The sequence below is a fragment of the Phycodurus eques genome, chromosome 15 (genome assembly GCF_024500275.1).
Source record: "Phycodurus eques isolate BA_2022a chromosome 15, UOR_Pequ_1.1, whole genome shotgun sequence".
Taxonomy (NCBI): Eukaryota; Metazoa; Chordata; class Actinopteri; order Syngnathiformes; family Syngnathidae; genus Phycodurus; species Phycodurus eques.
The window spans coordinates 12,874,705-12,888,166 of NC_084539.1; the positions used below are offsets into that span (position 1 = coordinate 12,874,705).

General features: G+C 37.4%; 1 protein-coding gene across 2 annotated transcripts in view; it reads left to right on the forward strand.

The window, feature by feature from the left end:
• lrrtm4l1 (leucine rich repeat transmembrane neuronal 4 like 1) overlaps window positions 1-11,495 on the forward strand; it is a 45,399-nt gene extending 33,904 nt beyond the window's left edge. The window contains exon 3 of one of the 2 annotated variants that reach the window (XR_009769957.1): window positions 6,230-6,283. Coding sequence is in view for 1 of the 2 variants with exons in the window: in XM_061699366.1 (XP_061555350.1) it covers window positions 6,230-6,295 (66 nt within the window). In the remaining variant the exon portion in view is untranslated. Of the gene's footprint in view, window positions 1-6,229 lie in introns of both variants that reach the window. The other variant, XM_061699366.1, reaches the window with a different exon arrangement.
• Window positions 11,496-13,462: the final 1,967 nt, after the last annotated feature.

The window sequence follows — 13,462 nt, forward strand, 5'->3', positions numbered from 1 at the left end:
ATAGTATATGATATTCAGAGAGGATCAAACTGAAATGGGACCCAATCTTCCATCCATCCATTTTCTGAGCCGCTTCTCCTCACTAGGGTCGCGGGCATGCAGGAGCCTATCCCAGCTGTCATCGGGCAGGAGGCGGGGTACACCCTGAACTGGTCGCCAGCCAATCGCAGGGCACATAAAAACAAACAACCATAAGTACTAAAACTCAAAAACAATGAAACATGTAGTGAAATCTACCTTTGACGTTTAACACTGTCCACAAGTAGTTTGTTTAGTTCAGTGGTTGTCATATTTAGTTTTGTTTTTCAGCCCAAACATTTATTGTTCTGAAATGATTGAACTGATTGACCATTGTTTTGCAAAATGATATAATTTCATCATACCAACACAGGCAATGATGTTGCATTGATTTAAGCGGAGATATTCCATTATTTCTATATTTAGTTCTGATGACCGGGGTTTACATCCTGACCTCGCCTGTGTGGAGTTTGCATGTTCGACCCGAGCCTGTGTGAGTTTTCTCCAGATACTCCGGTTTCCAAGTACTCCGGTTTCCTCCCACATCCCCAAAACAGGCACGTTAGGTTAATTGAAGACTCTAAATTGCCTTTAGGTGTGAATGTGAGTGCGAGTGGTTGTTTGTTTATATGTGCCCTGCGATTGGCTGGCGACCATTTCAGGGTGTACCCCGCCTCCTGCCCGAAGATAGCTGGGATAGGCTCCAGCATGCCCACGACCCTTGTGAGGATCAGTGGTACAGAAAATGGATGGATGGATAGATATTTGGCCCAAAGATAAAAGAATGTTGGAAAAGAAAATGAGCTGCGAACACGCATTGACATGCTCTATCTGTGCCTTTGTGTCTATTCAAATGATCACATAAGATTATTATTATGAGATAGGACAGCAGACTCACATGAGTATATTGTTCTGTTTTGGTCTCACTTGCAAAAACGTACTTGAACCAATTGACCCACTGGTATTCCGATAAGGCCTGATTAGTACCTGAATGCCTTTTTATCACAAGTAGTCGAGATTGCACATTTTACTACGTATGATGTTTTTCTGTGGGTTGTATCGTATTATATTTATCAGCATCAGTGGTTACAGGCTTATCCAGGTTGGATGGCAACAGTGATATACAGTATGTGAAATTTTTCATTTGTACTTTTTGGGTTTAAATAACATTTTTAGTGATCTAATGGAAATGGAAATGCAGTGGTAATAAGTTGGCAATTTTCTCACATTTTCAACATCTCATTACATTTGTGGTAGATTGAGATGGTGGTCGTTTATGCAAAGATGCTTCCAAAGATCACAAAATGCAATGTAATTTTCCACTCTGCCAATTCATCACAAACTGTGGATTCTCCCCCGAAAATATTGTGAATTTCAGTTTTTGTCCTGAATTGTAGAAGTGCAAAACTGTTTGTTTTTTCACCCCGTAAAATGTGAGGCTCGAGTTTGAAATTCAATATGTTTTGGTATTTTAATTATATTAGAATCACTAAGGTTGAAAAAAGTGTTTTTCAGAATGCTAGTTGGCCTATGATTTGTTTGGATTTCAGAAGGATTTTTATATTTTTTTATGTTCTGTTTCGTGAATAAATTACAGTACTAAATATTCCGTACTAAGGTGGCCATCACAAAACGTTTATTAAAGGTACAGGTAATATGGATTAAGAGTTTAACATGTGTTATTATAAAATTTATTTTGCGCATTTAACATTTAATGATTAAATCATTCTAGCCTTCATAGGTCATAAAAGAGACTGTTTTCGACTCGCGGGCTAGCCCCACTCAGGATTTCACATTTGAGTGCTCACTGTGAATATAATGTAGTTTCTCGTTTGGCAAGCTGCTTGAGAATTGAAAGTGTGACTTCATAAGCCAAGTCATCGCTGAGTATATAAGGCAAAACAGCGATACTGGTGGTTTAAAAATAGTCTAATTTGAAACCACCAGGATTTCTGCCAGCATTCTTTGTCTTTGCCTAACAACTCAAAGCCAAGACTTGGGGAAGAATGTCATATGAACACGGAGAAAGGGAAGTATTAGAGGGGCAGTGGAATGTTCTAGAGACTCAAATGTTTATTCTATGTATTTTGTCAGCTATTGGCTTGTCTCCGGACATCATATTAATTTTTAAATGCCTTTCTGTGCTTCGAGGCAGAATATCCCTGACATGGCCTGTTAACATGGTTACTGAGATCATCAGTATCAATGGCCAACCAACTGTCACCCTGCATTCGTGTAACTCAAGGGTTCATCTCAATCTGGCCTGCAGAGTTTCTCCTGGGCTCTTGCCAGCTTGGAATCTAAACTCTAAATGCAAAACTTGAGTGAACTACATCATCTACTTATGCAAAGATTGGAAAAGTCAAGCTAATCTCTAGTGACGGATAAGAAAACGTCTGTAATGCTGGGCAGTCTTCCATGTCCTCATCAATGAAATGAGTGCTTTTTTATAGGCAGCAGGCTCATTATATCTAAAGGGGGCCAGAATATTATTCATATTTAATATTAATTATTTTATTAATTAATTATAGGAAAGATGTCTTGAACTCATGGTATTAAAGTCCATTATTATTATTATTTTATTATTATTGTAGCTGACTACAATAATTACCACTGAAAAAGGCAATGGAATACCAGCTTGGCAATGATGCATAAAAGCACATGTACAGTATAGCAAGGGAAAACAAGACAAAACAAGCCCGCTACACCACTAATGGCTTCATTACCAGTTGCAAAGCAAGACACGTATACTATTGATTGTACCATTCAGAGGCAGTTACTAAAAGCAGGTACATCTACTAATGTAAATTAACTTCCTTGCTTGCATCCATCATCTGTATTTTAATTTCTCTCATTTCCATTGCAGGAGTAATTAGGTACAACAGGGACAATAAATACTCAACAACATTTGTCCGAAAATGTATTTCCAATTGGGGTGTTGACATGAGATTTTTAACAGATGTTAGTAACAACCCAAGTAATACACACATACAAAAAAAAACATAACATGTCCATACATTATTACATTATGCAAATTAATATTGTCTGTCTCAATCCAAATTGATGGCCTACAGTATGAAAAGGTCTCTAATTACCGAAGTTTCACACAAGAAGCAATTTATAGAGCTCACTCAAGACCATTTGTATGCAAAGCATACCGATCGCAATAGTTACAGAAGTAATGCAAATAGCCTCAATGTGTGCTCACAGAACAAGACTCAAGCAAACATTTGGACAAATGTATATGGATTACTGTACTGGGGAAATATATTCCAAATTGAACTCATGGTTGATGTCATGGTACACGTAATGCATGACGGTGAACTAGCACAAAACACCGATGAATGGAAAAAAAGTGCAAGAACATTTTTACTAAGAATCCTCTGTCAAGATTTGAAGACAGTTTGTGTCATTTGTCAATTGGCCAAATTCACAGCTGATCAATGTGGGCCGTGAAGCTTTCATTACCAACAAAGGATTTTCTATTTAATACATTCCAAAACATTCCACTTCATTGTGTGAATGGTGAAAGTATTATTCTAATTCGAAACTCTAAACATTCAATTTTTCCAAAGATTCCTAAAATCTAGGACAGGCGAGGTATTATTTTAAACTTTCCAAAAATGGCCAATTATCTGAAAATTCAAAAAATGTTCACTCCCAAAAAATGTGTTGAAGAGAATGAGGCATTGAACAACAACAATTCCTCATCATTCACATTCCAAATTCTCAAGAGAACAATTTTCTGCATTCCAAAAATTCCCACACTCCCCAAATTCAACATTTCTTCCCTGTAAAATGCATGTGTATACGTGCCATTGTGCATCTTGATATGCCTTTGTATTACTTGGTAATGTATATCGATGGACATATGGTAAAAAGCAAAAAGACAGATTGTAAAATTTGAGGAAAAAAAGAAGCAGGTAATGTTGCTTGAAGAAGCTAAGATACAGAGAAGAGTGACTGGCAGTGCTGTTCTTTGCTCTTCTTTTCAATTAACAACATCCATCTTAATTTCTTCAAGGGCTACCATTTAAAAGCATGCAGTCCAAGGTACAGCAAAACGACTGAAAACCTGTTGCATTTATTTTCTCAAAGTTACCTAATTGGTTTATCCCAAACATATCGTGTAAACCTCGAGTTGATAAGTTGTGACACTGCGTTATTACATGCATATTCCTATTTTTCTCTCCATGTGTACTTAGCTGTGATTTTTTTGACAATTCACACAGCTAGCTGTCTTAGCGAACTGCCTTCAAGGTAGATAAGGTAATATTGAAGACTTGTCAGTCTGATAAATCCAAATCAAAGTTCAGCTCAGAGCATTCCTTCTGAGCCCTTTTTGCTTCTTAGATCTGCTCCTCACTGACAATACTGCTGGTGGAGCAAAGAGCTGAAATGGGATCATTCTTAGCAGATACTAAAAGATTTTTAGCCTTTGTTTTATGAGTGAATGGTGGAATTACCTTCTACCTCGTCCCAAATGGGCTTTTTTTAAAGGTTAGATCAAACTGCAGATGCTGTAAGAGTTGCTATTTTCAGCATCAAATTTTTATATGCAAGCTGAGTAAGACTCTGTATGAAAGAGTTTGTCTCTCAAATGAAAGTGAAATGCCAAAACCCGTCCAACAAGTCAATGTGAATTAAGCGTGGTTTATTTACATCCACAAAGCTATGCTGCTAGGGTACTCCTCCACCTGGATGCATTTAATCTATACTGAAAATTAGAAGAAGGGTGTAGGCATAATAAGATGTAGCTTCCCCGCCCTACATCTTTTCGGTTAGTTTTATCCTTGGTTGTGTTTGTTAAATGACTGATTGATTGAAAGCTAATCAAATAAAGTTACAGTGTATTTAACCAAAATTCTAAATGTTGTTCATGATTCTGCCAAGTAGTATTTGGAAAAATAACAATTGATCTTTTAATTGATTGCACTAATTTCCAACCACATAGTTGATCAATGCCCATAACTAGTATACAGGTGTCATATTCATACAATTTGATCAATAACTGTCAAGACAATTGTTACAAAAAAAAGGCTAGTAAACTACGAACCCAAAATCACTGGATGATCGGAGAGTAATTCGAGCAACTGCTGGCGATGATATGCTGTGGATATATATATCTCAGAAATAACACCATTTATTTCGCTGTCTGCTAATGTGTGAATGCAAAATGTCTGGTTAATCCTCGCCGCACTTCAGGTCACAGATCCTTCTGGTGTATTGCAACAACATATTGAGGCTCCCTCCAGTGGCATTAACAGTAAAGACTTACGTAAGCTTACGTGACAAAGACGGATCATTTGTAAAAGAACCAAAAAAAAGGAACTCTGAAGTCACTAAGGTGCATTTGTGTTCGTTTTCATGGAAAAGGCATATTAAGCAACAGAAGACAAATCCTACAATTTAAAAATCCCAAAACGTAATTAGCATCTTCATAACTCATGAAACTTCATTTGGGACACATAATGGTAGAGACATTTTTGGCATTAAAAATTTTAAAAATATTACTTTAGAATATTATTTGTTTAGAATAATTATTAACTTTGGAATGATAACACCTGTGAATAATTCAAATACTCATATCAGTAAAATGAATTCATTTAAAAATCAAAATAAGTGTGGTATGTCTTCACCGTTATTGATCAAATTATATGAAAATGACCCACATGCAAACACATTTATTGAAGCATATGTTAAGCAACAGATTCTTACAATGTTGAAAATGTACCATATTCATATGTAATATAATGTGTATCTTAATTATGCAAATAATATGGGGCTTCGCAATGTTGCATATTTATAAGCAAATATGCAGGCCTTTTTTTTGTTATTTTTGAGTGGTTAATTGGCAATGAATTTTGCAAAGAATGTTGAACTTAATAAATTACTTTTACATACATATGTATGTATGCATTCCTATTAAATAACAATGTCCCAATGCACATTTATGAATAACATTAAGAAGGACTTCCCAAAGAAATCAATGTGCCTTAATTAGTAGGAAGTTTTAGTTCATTTGGACCTATGTACAGAGAGTATGTACTGTATGTATGTATGTACAGTATGTATATAAATTGCGTGTCTTGCTTTGCTTTCACTGCTTTATAATGAAATCACCAGTCACTGCAATTGAACACTTTGGCATCTACCTCTGAAACTGGCATTGAATGGCTGTTAAATGATCTTTTTGTCTGTTTCCTTGCAGAATGAGTACACGTGTCGACGCCCACTACCCAGTGCGTGGCTGGGCGATCTGCCTACCATCCATTAGAAGAAACTGCTTTGGATCGTGCTGGGAACAACATACTAATTCAACATACAATCTATAATTGCAGAGAGAATTACATAGAGAAGAGCATAAGGATCAAATTGAAATGATTCCCTAAAAAAAACTTACTGGAAAATTGCGTTGCAAGAATAAATGGTTATGACTCCGTCTACTTCTAGTATTAGTTTCTGGTACTGATGGCCTAATATGAAAAAAAAAAATAAACCCTCACAATAACTACTGGGAAATGACTGATCTCAACCACAATTGCTTATCGTCTCTATGAGGACAACGTGGTTGGTTTCGAGGATCAAGACTGTACATATGCAAAATTGCTTTAAAAGGTTTACTGATTAATATGCACTCATCAATGAGCTTTGACTCCTCCACTGACAGAGTGTGAGTAATTGAAGTGGATTTTGATACCATTCGAGCATTATGACAGACTTTTCTTTCTTCATGAAAAGACTCATTCAAGGCTTGGATGGTGTATACAGTATGTGCCTCACAGGATCTGTTTTTGCACCTGTTGTTAAAGATGAATCAGGTTGCAGGTGGTAAGAAGAGAAAAGTCAAAAGAGAGAAGAATAGCCAGAACTGAGACTATCCCAAGCCAATGACTTTTGTTGTTGTGCATTTGTAATTTATTATTATGATTATTTGTACATTTTATTTTTAATGTGGTTGCGAATGCCGATCAGACCCTGTCTCTCTGGTTTGATATAATTGAAAGAAAATGCAATCAGAAGTATAAGTAGTGGAAAAAAGAAAACACTCATCATGAATGAATTGTACTTTTCTAAGAGTATAATGTTATTAATGATGTACTTTAAGGCTATTTGTTTCTGCCGCTTTTAACCTTAAACACCAAATGCACTGCTTTTGATGTTGTCACTCCTAGTCATGACTCCATGTCTTTCTGAAATAACTTTGAAATCTTAATGAAGCAATCTCTTCTCGTGTTTTGTTTATGTTTTGTTCCTTTGCCATCCTAGAACATGTCAGAAACATCCCATTAACGTGATGTGTGACGTAGAATTAATGGTTTCTTCATCTTACCTTCTAAGTGCATTCCATTCTTTTTCAGTGCCACATCGATGATAATGTGTTGGCCTAAAATGAGACCTGGACTCATTGGTATTGATTTCTGTGGGGACATAATCATTTAAAATGGGAATGAGAAAAGCTAAACATGTGCAGACATGACATACTTAATTTTCACAAAGTTGCAGTTCTGTGCCAATAGAGGTAATGTGCCATGCTATGAGAGAGGCTGTTCTCACAAGAATTTAGTAGAATTTTGTATGAAAATGTAAAAAGCTCCAAAGCTAATATGCCTTTTGGGGTTCCTTGTAGTTTTTGTGCCTCATCCCCATAACTCTAAACAACTATGAATCAATGTAATTATATATATTTTTTTCCCCCCTAATTGTTGCTCCAAAACATAGCAGAGTATGCCCACCGCATGTTTGTGCATTATTGAGTCTACTATGTGGATTTGAGCAGGTAGCTTGTTAGACTGTTCATTGTGGTATGATTCACAAAGTAACTCACAATGCAATATTATCATAATATGGTATGATATTAACAGTACAATAATAACATTTTAGTGTTTTACAGTCAAAAACAAGCATGATGCATCCTTGCTTCCTTTGAGGAAGGAAAATAAATCACACGACCAGTCTTAACTTGTATAGTTTTTACAAACTGTAAGATCCTTGTCAAAAATAACTGTCCCCCTACTTCTACTATTAGTTTCTGGTACTGATGGCCAGTGCATTTGGTGTGAAGAACAGGATGAAGACTATTGTCAATATTGGAATGTAACGCACACCACGCCAAGATCTTCCTCCCATCCCCCTCGCCTGAAACCACCGTCCACTAAGATGCGAAGGGCCCCTCCTCCACCCATGAAGAATCTTATCTGCGAATCTGACTCATAGCTGCGGGGTCTTTTCCAGAATAAGTCAGACCCCTATGGAGATCAGGGATTTTTGATCCCTGTAATTACAAGGGACAGAAAGTTGGTCAAAGAAATATGGCACAAAAAAAGTAGAACTACAAACATAGTGAGGATAAAATGTGAATCTATCAAACCATTGTCCTCAGTTATCTCTTCGAGACTAGCTCTTTTCAATATCAGGTCACTGGGTAATAAATTAATGTTGATTAATGACAACCTATGATCTGGACTTTTTGTTACTAAATGAAACGTGGTTAACAGAAAGTATCTGTAAAACCATTTTAAATGAGGCAACACCACCAAATTTTTATTTTATGAACAAGTGCCGAATAGGGCAAAAAGGCGGTGGTATTGCTGTTATTTTAAAGTCATTATTTCAGTGTAAAGAAATTATCCTTGGTGATTTTAGGTCTTTTGAATATCTGTTTTTTTAGTTAAAGGTGACCCAAAGGTTATTGTTTTAATAATTTATAGGCGTCCTAGGAACAATTGAAAATGTATGGAGGACTTTTCCTTAACTGCTGTCAGTTATTTGTACTATTTTGTCATAATGGGAGACTTTAACATTCATGTTGACAATAACATGGGGAAAAAAATCTAAAGAAATCTCTGCTGTACTAGACACATTTGACCTCTCTTAACATATTAAGAGTCCAACCCACACTCAAGGTCACATCACAGACCTGGTCATCTCTAAGGATGTTGAAATTCTATCAATTGACATTAAGGATATGGCTATTTCTGACCATTTTTGTGTATTTCTGAATTACAGATTCTTCCAAATTTTCAGACAACCTCTATGTCTATTAAGAAAAGCTACCTAAATGAGAGTACTGCCACTAAGTTTATGGAGACCATTGCTGTGCCACAAACTGTGAATGCTGAGACAGTTGATGAACTTTTGGATAATTTCACCTGTAAAATCTCAAATGTCATGAATGTTGTCGCTCCTATTAAAACTAAGACAATCTTGAGGTGACCTAGAACACCGTGGAGGAGCACAATTATGGTAAAGACCTCTAAATCAAAGTGGAGGAAAGCAGAACGTAAGTGGAGAAAAACTAAACTCCAAATTGACTATGACCTATACAGACAAAGTCTTTGTAATTTTAACCAAGAGTTAGTCAAGGCTAGACAGCAACACTTTTCTGAAATCATCAGTAAGAACTTCAACAATACTCGCACTGTGTTTGCTGTGGTTGACAAGCTCACAACCCCCTGAATCAGATAGCTCCAGAACTCCTAACAGCAGATAAATGCAATGAATTTGCTTGTTATTTTAGTGAAAAAATACAATACATCAGGTTAAATATTTGCACAAATCAGCAAAATGATAAATGATACTACATCTGAAGCCACCCAGGAAAAACTCCATTACCATGTCAGAATTTGATACAGTTGAGAAAACGGTTCAGCAGTTGAAACCATCAACGAGCTGTCTTAACTCAATACCTTCTGACTTTTTCCAAAGCTATTGCGAAGTCTGTGCTAGCTGATTTGCAGCAAATAATCAATTGCTCACTTCAGTCAGACGAGTTTCCTAAAGCTCTTAAAGTAGCTGCTATTAAGCCTCTGGTAAAAAATAGAACGCTGGACGCTTCCATGTTAGCAAGCTATAGACCCATCTCAAATCTTCCTTTCATAGCCAAGATTATTGAAAGTTATTTTTAATCAACTCAGTAATTTATTGAACTTAAATTGACTTTTTTACAAATTTCAATCAGGTTTCCGAACTCATCACAGTACAGAATCTGCTCTTATCAAAGTGCTAAATGATATAAGGTTGAATACTGACTCGGGAAAGGTGTCAATTGTGGTCTTCTTGGACCTCAGTGCGGCCTTTGATACGGTAGATCATAATTTACTGCTGAACAGGTTGGAAACGTGAGTAGGACTGCCTCACAGTTCTAAGGACCAGGGTTCAATCCCCTGCCCTGCCTGTGTGGCGTTTGCATGTTCCCTCCATGCCTTGGTGGGTTTTCTCCGGGCACTCCGGTTTCCTCCCACATCCCAAAAAACAGGCACGGTAGGTTAATTGAAGACTCTAAATTACCCGTAGGTGTGAATGTGAGTGCGAATGGTTGTTTGTTTCTATGTGCCCTGCGATTGGTTGGCGACCAGCTCAGGGTGTACCCCGCTTCCTGCCCGAAGATAGGTGGGATAGGCTCCAGCAGCCTGCGACCCTAGTGAGGATAAGCGGTAAAGAAAATGGATGTGTGGATGAGATGGAAGTATTCCACCTCATCGAATGGCAATGACCTATGGGGTTCCTCAAGGGTCAGTTCTTGGACCCCTCCAGTTCAGCCTGTATATGCTACCCTTGGGTCAAATTCTTCAGAACTTTAATTTTGACTATCATAGCTATGCAGATGACACACAGTTATATCTAACAGAGTCTCCAGAAGACTACTGTTCAATTAAGGTGTTGTGTCACTGTCTAAAACAGATAAATAACTGGATGAGCCAACATTTTCTTCAATTAAACCACAATAAAACTGAGAAAATTGTTTTTCGCAATAAAGAAAAGAGGATTGGTGTTAGTAAATACGCTTTATAAATAAATTTGCTTTGCTTTGCTATAATACCAAGTGGGCCCAAACTTAAGATTTGAAAATTGACAATGAGTCATATCTTGCATAGCAGTTTACCAATTACCTCTCTGTTTGTTTCCTTCTACTTTTACCTTCTTTTCACATTTGTTCGAAACTTGACACTCTACTAAAATCTTTTGAGAACAGATTGTCCCATAGCACGCCAAAAGAAGCTTCTATTTATCTCATACTGTATGTAAAAGTGCTCTGTTGTGAATCAGCTTTTTCGTTTTCATACGTGCAATGTGCGTGGCTTTGTGAATCTTGCAGCGATGGTATTTACTCGGACCCGTCCTGAAAAGATAACTGAGCACTTTTCACATCAAATGACTTGTTTCACCGCGACCCTTGTGAGGATAAGCGGCTCAGAAAATGGATGGATGGATGTATGACTTGTTTCACTTTCCTTAAACTAGCCACCCCACTCTCCCTTCTGGAGACGGTCATCTCTGCACGCTGTTCTTTGTGTCCTTGTATTTCATCTTAAGGTACTGTTTACTGAGTTGTGACATGCTTCTCAAAACCCTTAAATGTAACCCTTTCTATGCTGAAACGTTTTCATTTTCTATTGTACATTTCTGCTTTCCTCACTGTTGATGCTTAGTAAGCGGCTGTATGTTTTTGTTCACTTTCAAATGTGTTTTTTTCAATGAAAATATTGACTTGATTGGTCAGCAATATGAATTGATCAAATAAAATATGACTTAGCCATATCTTGTTCCTATGCCATAATGCTCAAGGCTTTTCAGAATTGTACATGTGTGCACACTCCGTGAAGGCCAGCCTTTTCCCCATGGATCACCAGTGCCGAAGCTGTCACATCATCATTAGGCTCATTAATTTAGAGAGGAAGAACATTGATCTCTCCTCAAGTGTTCTTGTTCACAGTCGCACCCGCTGTTAGCTGCAACAGCCCTAATTATGCTCTTGTGAAATGCACTGTATAACTCAAGAGGGACTCGTAATTATTGAGCCCTCCCCATGTTCACTGTACTCAGAACATGTCAGGTTGTAAACCCAGAAGTCTCGATGGTTTATATTCATAAAGTACCATATGGGATTTTTTCGATAATCCCCCCTGAGGACATGATCACTTCTACCTCCCTTTCGACTGCATTTCTCTTTACTTTGTCACTTACTTCTGGCCCCCCGTTTATTAGCATTTCCAGGTCCTTACTCATGAATAATTCTAGTACTAAAAGCCTTGTGATGTGCTTTTCAAAAGCCCCACCCACAATTCTAGAAGTTGATTTAAGTAATGATAAAAGCTATTCATAAAACATTTTAATGCTTCAAAAGTGCTACATTAAGATATGAAGAGTCAGGAGTGGAGAGGACTTTTAAGAGGCGAGAGTATTCTTAAACAGGTGTAAAAATGCTCCACATACTGCATAACAATGACAATGCAAAGATATCATTAACTATCATTTATAAGCTTGTTGAACGTATTGAACTCTGCAAGTTTCATATGTGTATTCACCAAATCCTTTGTAATTGGACAAATAAAAATGAAAAAAAAAAAAACTTTCCCCCAAATTCAAAACACAGTTTTATTAGTACAACAAAATCAACCATGCATCAGTTGCACACAAAATCACAGTGTTCAAAGAATAAGACCCCCAAAACATGAATTGAAATGAAACTTTTCTGACTTGCCATGATGTTGTATGCCGGGGTTTCTAAACCTTTTCCTTCAATGGTCACATACAGAAAAATCAAAGGACGCATGGGCCACTTGGAAATTCATTCATTCATCTTCTGTTCTGCTTCTCCTCACTAGGGTCGCAGGCGTCCTGGAGCCTATATCTGCTATCTCCTATCCCACCCATCTTCGGGCAGGAGGCGGTGTGCACCCTGAACTGGTCGCAAGCCAATCGCAGGGCACATATAAACAAAAAAACATTCACACTTACATTCATACCTACGGGCAATTTAGAGTCTTCAATTAACCTACCCTGCATGTTTTTGGGACGTGGAAGGAAACCAGAGTACCTGGAGAAAACCCACGCAGGCAACGGGGAAAACATGCAAACTCCACACAGACAGGGCTGGGATTTGAACCCCGGTCCTCAGAACTGTGAGGCAGATGTGCAAACCAGTTGGTCACCGTGCCGCCATGCTAAAATCAATCAAGCAATTATATATTGTTTATATATTATACTTATTAAAAAATGCTACAACACACAGCTTTTTGTTGAAGGTGATAAGGCCAATAGTTTAGGATTTTTCAAGATTTTGACCAGTGGGCCTAATAACACTAGAATAGATTCGCCCCTGCACTGGACAGCAGCTTAATCCCATCTCCACATTCAGAACCAAAACAAAAGCAATCTGTAGTAAGATGACCATTTTCAAAGCAGTCACTTGAGGATCATTAACGTGATATATGTTCACAAAAATCAGACTTTGACATGCAGCAAAGAGTGGAGGAAAACATTTTTTTAAAGCTATATTCAAATCTTTCTAGCAGTTTGAAAACTGCATATTTGACCTTTAATACGAATAGTACATTTATATGGGAAATGGTATCTTTATGGGAGCTTGGTTCTTATTACCCTGCTGCCAACCAATCAATGCACTGCAACACTTCCACAGTGAAGTTTAACTGATGTTGTT